General features: G+C 50.3%; 1 protein-coding gene across 1 annotated transcript in view; it reads right to left on the reverse strand.

The window, feature by feature from the left end:
• The window catches only part of CLPTM1L (CLPTM1 like), a 98,808-nt gene extending 86,239 nt beyond the window's left edge, over positions 1-12,569 (reverse strand). Inside the window, exons 1-2 of the mRNA XM_075316122.1 lie at positions 12,364-12,569; positions 4,215-4,404 (exon numbers count right to left, since the gene is read on the reverse strand). Of these exons, the coding sequence (XP_075172237.1) occupies positions 4,215-4,404; positions 12,364-12,569 (396 nt within the window). The remainder of the gene's footprint in view (positions 1-4,214; positions 4,405-12,363) is intronic.
• Between the last annotated feature and the right edge of the window lie 1,510 nt (positions 12,570-14,079).

Consider the following 14,079-nt stretch of genomic DNA (forward strand, 5'->3'; position numbering starts at 1 on the left):
GACAGAGTGGCCGAAGCCACCACTGAAACGAGCCCCTGGTCAGTGGCGAAGCCACCACCCCGTGGGAGGAGTGAGTTCGCTTGTACAGCGGAAAACATCCAGTCTCAGAGGACGCAGGAAAACCTGGGCAAGGAACCGCTTCCATTGACGCCCTGAGAACCTCTGGTTCGAAGTCAGAGTGGACTTGGACAGAAAGACAAGCCACCCGAATAGGTCAGAGTGGCGAGAGTGAGCGAAGCACTCTGCTAAGAGTCAGCACTGGATGAAGCCCCGACAAGAAGGCCGTCCAGGGCAAAAGATCACTGCCAAACCCTAGGGGGGCAGGACCCTAATCACAGCTGCCCCAATGAGAATACTCGAGGGGCCTTGGCTAACCCCAAGGGAAGAGCCACGAATTGGACCACTCCGATTGTCAAAACGTAGTCAACGCTGGTGTGAAACTGCGATTGACTCCTGCCGATAGGCATCTCTGATGCCGATGACTGCTAGGGAATCTCCTTGGGTTCTTGATTGATCCGGTGAAAAAAAACACACGGAACAAAACCAAGACTCAATGTGAAAACGCCACACCTGGCTATGCTTGAAAAGCTAAAGATCCAGGTCGGAAGGCACCGCCCTCTTCGGGGACTTAGGAATAGATTTAAGCAAAAATCTCAGAACCGTTCCCAGTCGGGAACCGGTACAATTACTCCATTGGCCTGCAAGAAATGCCACGGCCTGTGAGAAGGCGGCGGCCTTGGAGCCGGGAGGAGTTGACAGAAAAAATCTGTTTGGCGGGTGGACAGAAGTCCATCCTGTAGCCAAGGGAGATATAATCTCGCCCCCACTGAACGGAGACGTGTTAGAACCCTACGTCGCAAAGTGGAGAGAGCCTGCCACCGACCAAGGAGGTTGTTGGCGTGGCTAAATAGCTCGGAGGAAGCTGACTCAGTGACAGCATCTCCTGCGGCCTTCTGAAGACGCAGCTTCGAGCCATTTGGTTCTATGAACCTAGGCTGAGCTAGAGGACGATCAGATGGAGGAACGGAAACCACCGAAACCTCAACTGATTCCTGCCCTGGACAGGTTCCCTGGTTTAGGTTTGTGGCAAGGAAGAACACTCCCCGCCAAGAGCTTCCTTAATTTCACCCAGTTGGTTCCGAGGAACTGGTCCCACCAAGGGGGAGCCCAGCAGGGAACCTCCATAGAGGCATCTGCCTTCCAATTCCGAAGCCACAGGAGCCTGCGGATGGCGAGGAAGGTAGCCCAGACCACCGCCGTGCGGCGTCCAGCATGGCAGACCTGGCATAGGATGAAAAGACTGAAGTCTGGAAGTTCAGGCAACCGTTTTGGGCATAGAGTCCCTGTGAGAGAATGCATCTCCTCCAGAGAAGCAGAGAAGGTACAAAAAAACCGCACTGCTGTAAAGCTGAGGAGAACGAAGCTCCTGCCGTCCCCATACCGACTTGGCCCGAAGGACAACCAGGCGGACCGCAGAACCTTAAGTGAAGAGCCATCAGCCACTGACATAACGGCCCGGGCTGAGCCACCTGAGGTGAATGAGCCCACTTCTTGACCACCATTGGTGGACAGGGGAAATACAATCCTCAGAATCACGCTTCATGGGAAGCGACTGTCAGAGCGGACCCTGGGCTAGTCACAGGGGCCTGAAAACTGGAGTGGTTAAGGAACACACGTTGTGTTCACCTAGATAAGGTAACACCGGCGGATTGAGGTCCAGTACAAAATTAATGTACCGTAGGATCCATATAGAGGTGCCGTCAGCCACTGATACAACTATCCGGGCTGAAAGTCTAGACACCGGAGTGACTACCCTTGGCGATGCATGTGTGTGTGTGATCCTCCTGACACAAAGCAAGAAACTGGCTAGATCTGGCTAGCAGGGGGTGTATATGCTAGGAGGGAGGAGCTACACGTTTTTGAGTGTAGTAACTTTGTGTGTCCTCCGGGGGCAGTAGCTATACACCCATGGTTTGGGTCTCCCATAGGAACGATAAAGAAACACTGTGAACCCTGATTGCGGGCATGTAGCCTAAGCCATTAATCATTCTTTAACCACTTCCCCACAGCTAATTTTCATTTTTGCACTTTTATTTTGGCCTCCGTTCTTTGAATAGCCATACCTTTTTTAGTTTTCTGTTGACATGGCCATATGAGCACTTCTTAAAGTTGTAATTTCCCCTAACACTGATGGATAACATACCGTCTTCTCTGACAGAGGGTGGCATAGGCTAATGTAAATAATGGCACAATAGGCATTTACACATGCAATGAAATTGCAATGCCAAGAAGGAAAATTTGTGGAACTATGGATATCACAGGATCGATAGACATAGAAACAAAATTTACATTAAAACCCCATGGCTGCTATCGATGATATTGTTATGGTTGTCTGAAAAATGTTCTTCCACGTTAAATGCACTTGGGAACGCAAACCATCAAGATCTGCTGCCAGCAGTGGAAGAAGGCTCCCAAGTGGCCATAAGTCTAGAACAATGTTTTACTCAAAAACATTAACCGTTGACAAAGCTCTATTACTTTTGAAATGGTTTGCATTGCCAATCAAATAAGTGCCGATTTAAGATCCAGGCTGACTGCAGCATGTGTGCGCCAGCACTAATCAGCTGAACGTTTACATGTGATCAATAATGTCACAGTCACAACTTTTTGCTTTAATAGCTAGAACACAAAAAATGTACTTTAACCCCTTCGTAAAAGGTCAGGTATTAGTGTATGGGGCAGGCTCAGGAACTTTCTCCAGTGGGATGGTTTTGCATTTCCTAGTTGTGCCAACTTGTATACCCGCTTCCTCAGTAATCCGCATTATTCTGTCTGGTGCAGGTCTCATTGGCCGAAATGTTAAATGCGTTATCTGGCTTATTTTATTTTTTATTTCACTATTGGGCTACATTGGGGCAGGTAGGTAGAGAGCAACTACCTACCTGCACTGCTGTCAGCCCCTCTTCCCAGGCTCATAGCTGTCAGGTGACCGCTCCTGTCAGTATTATGCTACTTCCTGTGATGTCATGTAGACAGGGGCAGGAGCTTGTAGACGGCCATCACAGCCGACGTCAGTCTTGTAGCCCCCCTGTTGGACATGTACAGTACATAGGAGTCCCCATCCCCCTTCCCCAGCACCATCCCCAAATTTCATACTCTCTCCCGCACCCTCCCACGCCACTGCTATGGGGCCTGTGAGCTGGGGGCGCCTGGTGGTGGCTGTCCGTGGTGTCAGCGCCAGCAGCGGGTCCCCTGCTCAGGAACACACTTGCAAATGTATCAGCATCGCAAATGCCAATAAATTTGAAAGTTATGATGAGACGTAGTGTGCAGCGCTCCCTCTCATCATTGTCCCGCCTGTTTCTGTGCTCTCTGACAGCTCAGCACAGCAGTGATGTCACTACTGTGCTGAGCTGTGCAGAGCACAGACAGCGGGCGAACAAGGAGCAGTGGCGGGGACCGAGGAGAGGCGAGTATGTATTTATTCACAACAGGGTGAAGGTGCATAATGCTGCAATGGGCTGCAGAACTATGTGGGGGGATGAGGGGGCTATGTAGGGGGTGCAGAGAGCTATGTGGGGGGGAAGGTGCAGAGCCCTATGAGGGGCTGTTATTTCCAATGCTAAAGTAATGAAAGGTCAGTGCTGGGCAGAATACTGACAGCCAATTAGTGTGCAGAGGGCAGGCAGAGGGCGAGGCTGTACAGTGAACCTGGGCAGTATTAATTCTGACTGAAGTTCAGCAGTCAAGCAAAGGAAGATGTCAAGTTTGCCTGAGCTGCAAGTAAATAAAGTGGGTGCAGAGAATAAAGTGATCATTCAAGAGGAACAAAAGTTAGAAACAAAAAAAACCCAAAACAATGTAGGGATGTTTTATATGATGTTCGAGTTTATGGTCGGACAACTTCTATAATTATATAATGCATTGGATTTCAATTAAAACTTGACCGATCCATGTGATTTTCTATTGGAGAAATGTCCTATCTGTGCACTCTTCAATTAGTAGGGTGACGTATACCTCCTCGAAGTCAGGAGCTGCACCATACCCGGCATAAGCTCTGATCGCTGCTATTAGCCTCTGTTGCTGTAAATCTAAAAAGGAGTTATCCAGTAAGAAGACCGCACTTGGAATTTTTTCCCCTCCATTTTTTTCTTATTATACGTTTTTCTTATCATAAGTATACAGCTCGATCTAGAAGACGACCAATTCCTTACCTGGGTTCCAGTTTCTCCAGTTATGAGATTTATTTCTTCAGGCTTAGGAATCATGTAAGTAGTTAATGGGCTCACTATGTGCACCTGTTTGCCATCATGCCAGGGTAAAACTCCAGAATGGTGCAGAAATATATAGGCATACAATGTGCCATTATTCCTGGTTTTCTTTGGAACAGTTACATTCACGGTTCTGTAATAAAACATTAGCAATGAAAGGTTAATACTGGTCAGCTGATTGCTGTAAACATCAGATTTTGCTGCGGAGGCTACAGCCAGCCAAGAAAATGTAATATTACATGGTGACCAGACGAGCAGTGCGGCTGGTTCTCACAGGGCAACCCTATATCGAGGCCTCACCCCCTACAAAATGTCCTAATCGAGATTCTGAGCAGATGACTCCTGAGTGCTGGTAGGAATTTGTTCTACAGCTCCAAAAATACAGTAGTTATCAATAACCCAAAAATTGTTTTCATGGTTTGCAGGAGAAATGCAACCCAAAATATAGCACCCAATGCATTTAGCACCATATTGTACACATTTGTTTTTCAACATTCAGTTGTATATTAGGCCTTATATACCACGTAAAAAATGGTTATAAATCGAGAATTTAAAAACAAATTTAAATAATAATAATAACAACAACAAAAAGAATATGTAAGATCTAGGAGAACTGGAAGCAAAAAGACTGATCATAGTCCATTTACACTAGAGGATTGACAACTAGGGCTCCTAGGAAGGCGCACTCCATGCTAATCGCGCAGTGCTGCCGATCACTTGATCACTAGACTGGTAATGTAATCTATTGTAATGATCATCGCTCTTAGCAGGACATCATCCTGTTCTCTGTGCTGCTGACAACAATGGCAGCCTATGTGCAGAGATCAATCTAAGACTATGTGCCCACGTCGCGTCGTGTCCCTGCAGAAATTTCTGCAGCGATTTGGACATCACACGTGCGCTTCAAATCGCAGCAGAAACACTGCATAATGAATGCAGTGAAAAAGCAGATTTCATGCGCTCTGGATGCAGCCCCCACCTTAGACAGAGCAGGACCTGCATCCAAAGTGCACGGAATAAGGCTATGTGTCCACGTGGCATATTTTCATGCAGTTACGCTGCGATCTGCACCGCAGCATAACTGCATGCGTCCTGAGCACAATCTATGGAGATTGTGCAGGGGCCATGCCCACGTGGCGTATTAGAACGCAGCCATTCGGTTGCTGCCAAATCGCTGCGTTCTAAGAAGTGACATGTCACTTCTTCCGTGCGCTCTGCATGCAGCCCCCGCTCTGTCTATGGGAGGGGCTGCATACAGAGCGCATGAAATCGGCAGTCACCGAAGCTTCAGAACGGAGCTTTACAGCTGCACTCTGAAGCGCACATGCAGTGACGTAACGCTGCTGTGCAGAGCGCACATACGTGGGCACATAGCCTTAATGACATGTTGCTTTATAGAACGCAGCGATTTGGCAGCATGCAAATCGCTGCATTCTAAAACGCAACATGCGCATGGATTATGCATAATCTTCATAGATTGTGCTGGGGACGCAGGATGCAAAACGCAGCGTAACTGCACGCAAATACGCAACGTGTGCACAGAGCCCAATACTGATCATACAGTGCGCATCAATAGATGGTGGTATAAACAGGCTAATAAACAACTGGTAAATATTTACCGAACGTCGTTTAATAATATCATTTGAGGGATATAAACCTACCTTAGGCTATGTGCGCACTAGAAAAGTGATTTTTGTCAATAAAATTTCTTGAGAAACTTCTGGGAGTTGAAGATTACCGCACATGCGGTAAAAAAAACCTCACCAACACCGCGGGAAAAACGCATGCGTTTTTCCCACGGTTTTACCGCAGGTTGGTCCCTGCGGTTTTTTTATGCTGTAACTGCAATAAATAATATAGATAATAGATAGATAATCGATAAATAATGGATAGAGGGAAAGATGGATAGATGAATAGATAGATAGATAGATAGATAGATAGATAGATGAGAAAGACCTATATAATGTCCTACCTCCCTGCATTTGCTAAGCTGGCACCCTTTAGTGACTTTCATGGGGCACTAAAGGGTGCCTAGCCCTGGAGCGGGACACAGACTGCACGGGCACCTGGAGGTCACACGTCCAGGGAGTGTGACGTCTGTGTTTACTCTGCTCCGCTTCCTCTTCTGTCATAATGACATCACTTCCTGCAAAACCGCAGGCAGCGATGAGCATTACCGCAGGTAAATCGCGGCTATACCGGGGGTATACTGCACATCATTTGCTACCTGCGGTATACCCCCGGTATTTCGCGATTACATTACAGTGAATGGAGTGAAATACTGGGGGTATACCGCAGGTACCTGCGGAAAAGAAGTGACATGCACATTTTCTCAAATTTCGCAAAACCGCGGGTAAATCCGCGGGTAAAAACGGCTAGTGCGCACAGGGCCTTAAAGGGAACCTGTCAGGTGCCATATGCATTCTGAGCTACAAGCAGGGTGATGTGTGACCTAGTAACCCCTTCCTACGCATCCTTGTGTTATAATATTGTGTAATATGATTTTATAAAAATACTAGAAGGTGGCCCGATTCTACGCATCGGGTATTCTAGAATTTACGTATTGTGTAGTTAATGTATGATTTTTGTTATATATATAGATGTTGTTGTCTGTAGTTACCAAGTGTTTGTGTAGGGCGCTGTACATGTTCTGGGTGTTGTCTGGGTGTGGCGGGGGGTGAGAGCGGTGTTGTATGTGTGTTGCGTGTGTTGCGTTGTTTGTGGAGCGCTGTGTGTCTGTAGCGTTGTGTGTGTGTGTGTTGCGCGGTTTGTGTGGGTGTGGTGTGTTTTCGGGGGAGGTATGTTTTGTGCAATGTGTGTGTGTTGCATGGTATGTGCGTATATTTATGTATGCCGCGGTGTTTGTGTGTTGGGTGTTGTGTGTGTGCAGCGTTGTCTGTGTGTGTGGGTGTGTGTAGGGCGGTGTTTGTGGTTCCCAGTGTGTGTGTGGTGTGTTGTGTGTGTGTTGGGGGGATGTGTGCACCTCCCATCGTGCTCCATCCCCCATGCTGCGCACCCCCCATCTTGCTCCATCCGCCATGCTGCGCACCCCCCATCGTGCTCCATCCGCCATGCTGCGCACTCCCAAACGTGCTCCATCCGCCATGCTGCGCACTCCCAAACGTGCTCCATCCGCCATGCTGCGCACTCCCAAACGTGCTCCATCCGCCATGCTGCGCACTCCCAAACGTGCTCCATCCGCCATGCTGCGCACTCCCAAACGTGCTCCATCCGCCATGCTGCGCACTCCCAAACGTGCTCAATCCGCCATGCTGCGCACTCCCAAACGTGGTCCATCCGCCATGCTGCGCACTCCCAAACGTGGTCCATCCGCCATGCTGCTCACTCCCAAACGTGCTCCATCCGCCATGCTGCGCACTCCCAAACGTGCTCCATCCCCCATGCTGCGCACTCCCCATCGTGCTCCAACCCCCATGCTGCGCACCCCCTATTGTGCTCCATCCCCCATGCTGCACCAGCCTCTCTGCCCCCAGCATCAGCCTCTCTGCCCCCAGCATCAGCCTCTCTGCCCCCAGCATCAGCCTCTCTGCCCCCAGCATCAGCCTCTCTGCCCCCAGCATCAGCCTCTCTGCCCCCAGCATCAGCCTCTCTGCCCCCAGCATCAGCCTCTCTCCTCCCAGCATCAGCCTCTCTCCTCCCAGCATCAGCCTCTCTCCTCCCAGCATCAGCCTCTCTCCTCCCAGCATCAGCCTCTCTCCTCCCAGCATCAGCCTCTCTCCTCCCAGCATCAGCCTCTCTCCTCCCAGCATCAGCCTCTCGCCTCCCAGCATCAGCCTCTCTCCTCCCAGCATCAGCCTCTCTCCTCCCAGCATCAGCCTCTCTGTCCCCAGCATCAGCCTCTCTGTCCCCAGCATCAGCCTCTCTGTCCCCAGCATCAGCCTCTCTGTCCCCAGCATCAGCCTCTCTGTCCCCAGCATCAGCCTCTCTGTCCCCAGCATCAGCCTCTCTGTCCCCAGCATCAGCCTGTCTCCTCCCAGCCTCAGCCTCCCCTAGCATCAGCCTCTCTTCTCTCAGCCTCCCCCCTCCCAGCCTCCCCCTCCCAGCCTCCCCCAGCATCAGCCTCCCCCTCCCAGCCTCCCCCAGCATCAGCCTCTCGCCTCCCAGCCTCCACCAGCATCAGCCTCTCGCCTCCCAGCCTCCCCCAGCATCAGCCTCTCGCCTCCCAGCCTCAGCCTCTCTCCTCCCAGCCTCCCCCAGCATCAGCCTCTCGCCTCCCAGCCTCAGCCTCTCTCCTCCCAGCCTCCCCCAGCATCAGCCTCTCTCCTCCCAGCCTCAGCCTCTCTCCTCCCAGTCTCCCCCAGCATCAGCCTCTCTCCTCCCAGCCTCCTGCAGCATCAGCCTCTCTCCTCCCAGCCTCCCCCAGCATCAGCCTCCCCCTCCCAGCCTTCCCCAGGATCAACCTCTCTACTCCCAGCCTCCCTCCTCCCAGCCTCCCCCAGCATCAGCCTCCCCCTCCCAGCCTCCCCCAGCATCAGCCTCTCTCCTCCCAGCCTCCCCCAGCATCAGCCTACACCCTCCCAGCCTCCCCCAGCATCAGCCTACCCCAGCATCAGCCTACCCCAGCATCAGCCTACACCCTCCCAGCCTCCCCCAGCATCAGCCTACCCCAGCATCAGCCTCCCCCTCCCAGCCTTCCCCAGGATCAGCCTCTCTCCTCCCAGCCTCCCCCAGCACGCCGTGCTCCTCTGCCGACACTCACAGATCTGATCGCATACACACACACACTCACACATCTGAACACACTCACACACATCCAATCGCATACACTCACACACACACTGAAGATATCGCACATACGCGCTCACACTCACAACATCCGGAGATACCACATGCTTCTGGCCATGTGATCCTCCGGCAGGTCCTGAAAGGTCACTCCACAGTATCGCCGCCGAGAAGCAAGCGATATCCCAGGATGTTGTGAGTGTGTGGATGCGATGTGATGTGTGTATGAGAGTGAGTGTGATCTGATGTGTGTGTGTGTGTGTGTGTGTGTGTGTTGTTATGTGTGTGTGTGTTGTTATGTGTGTGTGTGTGTATGTTCCGCCACTGCAGGACCTTGATGCGCTGGTAACTATGCTACCATGGTTACCAGCGTATGCCGTCCCCCGCTCGCACGGGAGCCCACACCAGCATACGGCGGCAACCCCAGCAATGCGAGGGTATGTGTCGGCTGGGTTGGCGGCGTACGCTGATGTGGGCTCCCGGGGGTACAGTACTCACCTGGGAGTCGTGGCTCGGTGTCGGTTCGGGGAATGCGTGCGGGGGCGGGGCCAGAGCGAGCGTGCATTGCGTGAGGGGGGGCGGGGCGTGGCCGAGTTGCCAATGCTGCAGGGTGCCGGGGCGAGAGGCCAATCCGTGGGGGGGCGGAGCCTGGGCGAGCGGCCGGCCAATCCGTGTGCGGGCGGAGCCTGGGCGAGCGGCCAATCCGTGCGGGGGGGTGGGGCCATGGCGAGCCCAGCGGCCAATCAGCTTTGCGTCACCATAAGGACACAATTTTGGAGACAGACAGACAGACAGACAGAATAAGGCAATTATATATATAGATGTATTATTACTTAGATGTTCCCTATGTAAATGAGCAGAGTCTCTAGTCCCCTGGGTGTCGCATCGCCCTGTGGATCTTTGCATCGTCCCCATCGCTCCTTGGGATCCAGTGAATGCGCGGTTACCATTCCCGCAGCCCTGTTATCTGGATGCTTGATTCTCTGCTCTGCGCATGGTCCGAATTGCAGGAATCTTCTGAGCATGCGCAGTGCGTCTGAAGCCGAGAAGCAAGCACCCGGATAACGGCTGCGGGAATGGAACTGTGCACGTGTGGGATCTGAAGGAGCGACGAGGACGTCGCTCATGTAAATCTTTGGTATCACGATTGACGCCCACAGGGGCGTGATACCATGGAAAGCATGCAAACGCCCACGAGGCGATGCGACACCCAGGGGACTGCACCCGTTGATCATTTACATAGGGAACATGTAAGTTATAAAACGTTTTTAGGCTACATGCGCACGCTGCTTTTTTTCCTGCTTTTTTGCTGCTTTTTTGGCTGCAGTTTTGTCATCAGAACTTTCTGACATTTGACTTCCCAGTAAAGTCTATGAGAAGTCAGATTTGTCATGCGCACATTACAGTTTGTCAGCGTTTTTTTTGTCAAAAGTTTGTGACAAAAAAAAAATGCAGCATGTTCATTCTTCCTGCGTTTTTGTCAACATTTGTCACCCATTGAAATCAATGAGGGCATCAAAAACGCAGGAAAAATGCATGCTAATCAAAAGTGGTGCATTTTACCTGCCTTTTACCTGTTTTTAGTACCAAAAACGCAGGTGATTTGTCAGGAAGTGAGGTCAGGCAAGTGGTCCCGTCCCGTCCTCCATGTGTTCCCCGAAGTACCGCTGTCCCCAGGGGAGATGATGTGGAGGACGGGACTATCAGCAGCGGCGGCAGCGAGAGGGAAAAATCAATGTTTTCAGCTGCCAATGTCCATCCCCCTCTCACTGCCACGGCCGCCGCTGATAGTCCCGTCCTCCACGTGTTCCCCGAAGTACCGCTGTCCCCAGCGTGCACGCACAGGGGGAGATGATGTGGAGGACGGGACTATCAGCGGCGGCAGCAAGAGGGGGGATGGACATTGGCAGCTGAAAACATTGATTTTTCCCTCTCGCTGCCGCCGCTGATAGTCCCGTCCTCCACGTGTTCCCCGAAGTACCGGCTGTCCCCAACATGCACGCACAGGGGAGATGATGGACCCCTCTCGCTGCCACCGCCGCCGCTGATAATCCTGTCCTCCACGCTCCTGTCAGCTCCACGCAGTAGTGCGATCAGCTGAGCGGTCACTGAGGTTACTCGCGGCCACCGCTGGATTCAGCGGTGGCCGCGGGTAACCTCAGTGACAGCTCAGCTGATCGCTGCGGCTGTCTTCAGTTGCTGCATGGGAGGTGACAGGCGCGGCAGTGTCTGCTGCTGCTTCCGGTCACCTCCATGCAGCAGAGCTGGAAGCGACGCTGGACCATCCTGGATTACGCCGGACATGGAGGGCTTTGTCGGGGTTAATAAATTGGTAATGAGGGAATTTGTTAGTGTTTTTTATTTCTAATAAAGGATTTTTTCGTGTGTGTGTGTGTTTATTTACTGTAACTTACAGATTAATCATGGAAGGAATCTCGGGGGAGGACGCCTGACATGATTAATCTAGGAGTTATTGGCAGCTATGGGCTGCCATTAACTCCTTATTACCCCGATTTGCCAACGCACCAGGGCAAATCGGGAAGAGCCGGGTACAGTCCCCAGAACTGTCGCATCTAATGGATGCGGCCATTCTGGGCGGCTGCTGACTGATATTGTTAGGGTGGGGGGCTCCCCATAACGTGGAGCTCCCCATCCTGAGAATACCAGCCTTCAGCCGTATGGCTTTATCTGGCTGGCATTAAAATTGGGGGGGGACCGCACGCCAGTTTTTTTTTAATTATTTATTTCTAATTTTTTTTTTTTTCAATTCAACAAGCTTTATGGGCTTGTTTTGAACTGAAAAATACATGAAACAGTTGTTGACAAAACTGCAGCCAAAATATGCACCAAAAAAGCAGCAAAAAACGCATCAAAAAAGCACCTACATTTTTTTGTGACATTTCCAGGCTCTCTCTGACAAGGTGCAGTTTTGGCTGCAGTTTGTGAACACGAAAAAAGAAGCAGCGTGCGCATGTAGCCTTATACATTCATATTACACACTATTACAACACAGGGATGGGTAGGAAGGGGGTTACTAGGCCACACATCACCCTGCTTATAGCTCAGAATGCATATGGGACCTGACAGGTTCCCCTTTAAGTGAAATGGGATGAGAGAAAGAAAGTGTTTCAATAGGACGACCCCTGCCTCCCACCGAAGCCTAATATTAACTAGGCTTAGCAGTTGGATAGATTATATTAATGGTCATTAATTGAATGGAACGTTTCACCTGCGGAGGGAAATTTGGGGTTTCCCTTCCTATTGATTAGTGTGGTAGCCACGTAAGTATACAATAAATTACAAGAAATAAAACCAACACCAATGACTTACTCACACTATTAGCTCTTACCTTTCAAATCTTGACTCCAGGTCAAAGTTGTCAACATTCAAAACCAAATCCACATTGTTCTCCGCACTAATACTAGTCCTTGTAGTAGTATATACACTTAGCTGAGAAGGAAAAGAGGATGTGATGTTAGGAGTGAGGGCTGCTATAGGAAGCCTTGCAATACACCTCACGTACACGGATGAGGAGGACCTGACGGCCTCTCCCATTGCACATTTAGATTGTAGAGCGCTGTCATTTTCACAGGGGACACTGCTGAGTCTAGTTTACATCAAGCAGAACATTTTGCTTTATATAACAACACACCGATGAAAACTGCGACATAGGCCAAATGTGAGAGACAATCGGAACATCAGCCTCAGAAATCTCTAACAAAACCGGAGCAAGCACAATCTGCTCTTAACCTTTTAATGTCAGCCGGTTTGGCTCCCTCATCTGAGAAGGCCTTCTACAAAATATTGGAAAATGTCTAGTCCGTTAATAGAACATATGTGAGATCAGACACTGACAATTTGGCGTGCAGTCAGTGTACCAGCCATGCTAAAAATGTTAAGTGGGGTTAATGTCAGAGCACTCAGAACTTTCACACCAAACTCACCCATGAGATTCATGCTTTTTATGGACTTTTATTTTCCAGTATAGCTGTACCCAGTACATACCATGAAGTTGGAAGCATGCAATTATCTAAACAGGCTTGGTATGCTGAAGCATTAAAGGGAATCTGTCAGCAGATTTTTGCTATGTAAGCTGAAACCAGCATGCTTCAAGGGTTAACACAGAAAATTCAGGGCTGCCGGTCTTGTTACAGCCCCATTTGTTGTATATTTGCTATGTTTGTTTAAGCAGCAGGACCTTTATCATTGCTCAGACTACAATGTCACGCACAGGGCAGTCCGGCACGACCCATCCTCTGTGTGACACCTCACTGACAATGTACAATCTCTATGGAGAGCCTGGTGTGGGTGGGGACAGCTCTCTCAGCTCTGCTTATGACTAAATCTAAAAATTCTGATTGTGTCAGAACGGCTGCACCCAGTAATCTAAATGATACATTGTTGGATTCAGAGTCTCTTTGCCTACATCATACTGCTCTTAGATGAGATAGCAAAAACCTGCTGACTAGAGGTGAGCGGACATGTGGAAGTTCGGTTCGGTGGGTGTAGTCGGACTTTTGAAAAAGTCCACCCATGTGCAGGCAGTCATAAACAAAGCATTTCCGGGGGAGGAACGGTGGTTTTTTTTTTTTTTTTTGCTGCACACTACACTGGATCATGCTGTTGTGATCCTCAGTGAGAGCCGATCAAACACTGCATGTGGCTCGCACTAGGCTGAGCACTGAGAGTACCTGGGCACAACGATACTCGCGCGGGTGGTTTGCATAGGTAAAGCACTCGGACTCTGGTGGTGTTGTTTTATAATAAAGTGTGTTCGGTACAAACACCGACCCTCGGGTTCGCTCATCCCTATTGCTGACAGATTCCCTTTAAGATTAAAAGGTCCTGGGTCAAACTCTAAATAACACCCCCATACTATACTCATACTAAGCTTTACACAAGGCACTGTACACTATGGCAGTTAGCATTCTCTGGGATTCCACGGAATCTAAAATTGATCAATATTGAAATGGGATTCATCCTTCCAGTTTGGCCGAGACCTGACATTACCCATTACTTGTGTTGCAATTTTTGCACTGTCTCTACCAGAGGAAGTTTGGGGTTC

The sequence above is a fragment of the Anomaloglossus baeobatrachus genome, chromosome 6, assembly GCF_048569485.1.
Source record: "Anomaloglossus baeobatrachus isolate aAnoBae1 chromosome 6, aAnoBae1.hap1, whole genome shotgun sequence".
Taxonomy (NCBI): domain Eukaryota; kingdom Metazoa; phylum Chordata; class Amphibia; order Anura; family Aromobatidae; genus Anomaloglossus; species Anomaloglossus baeobatrachus.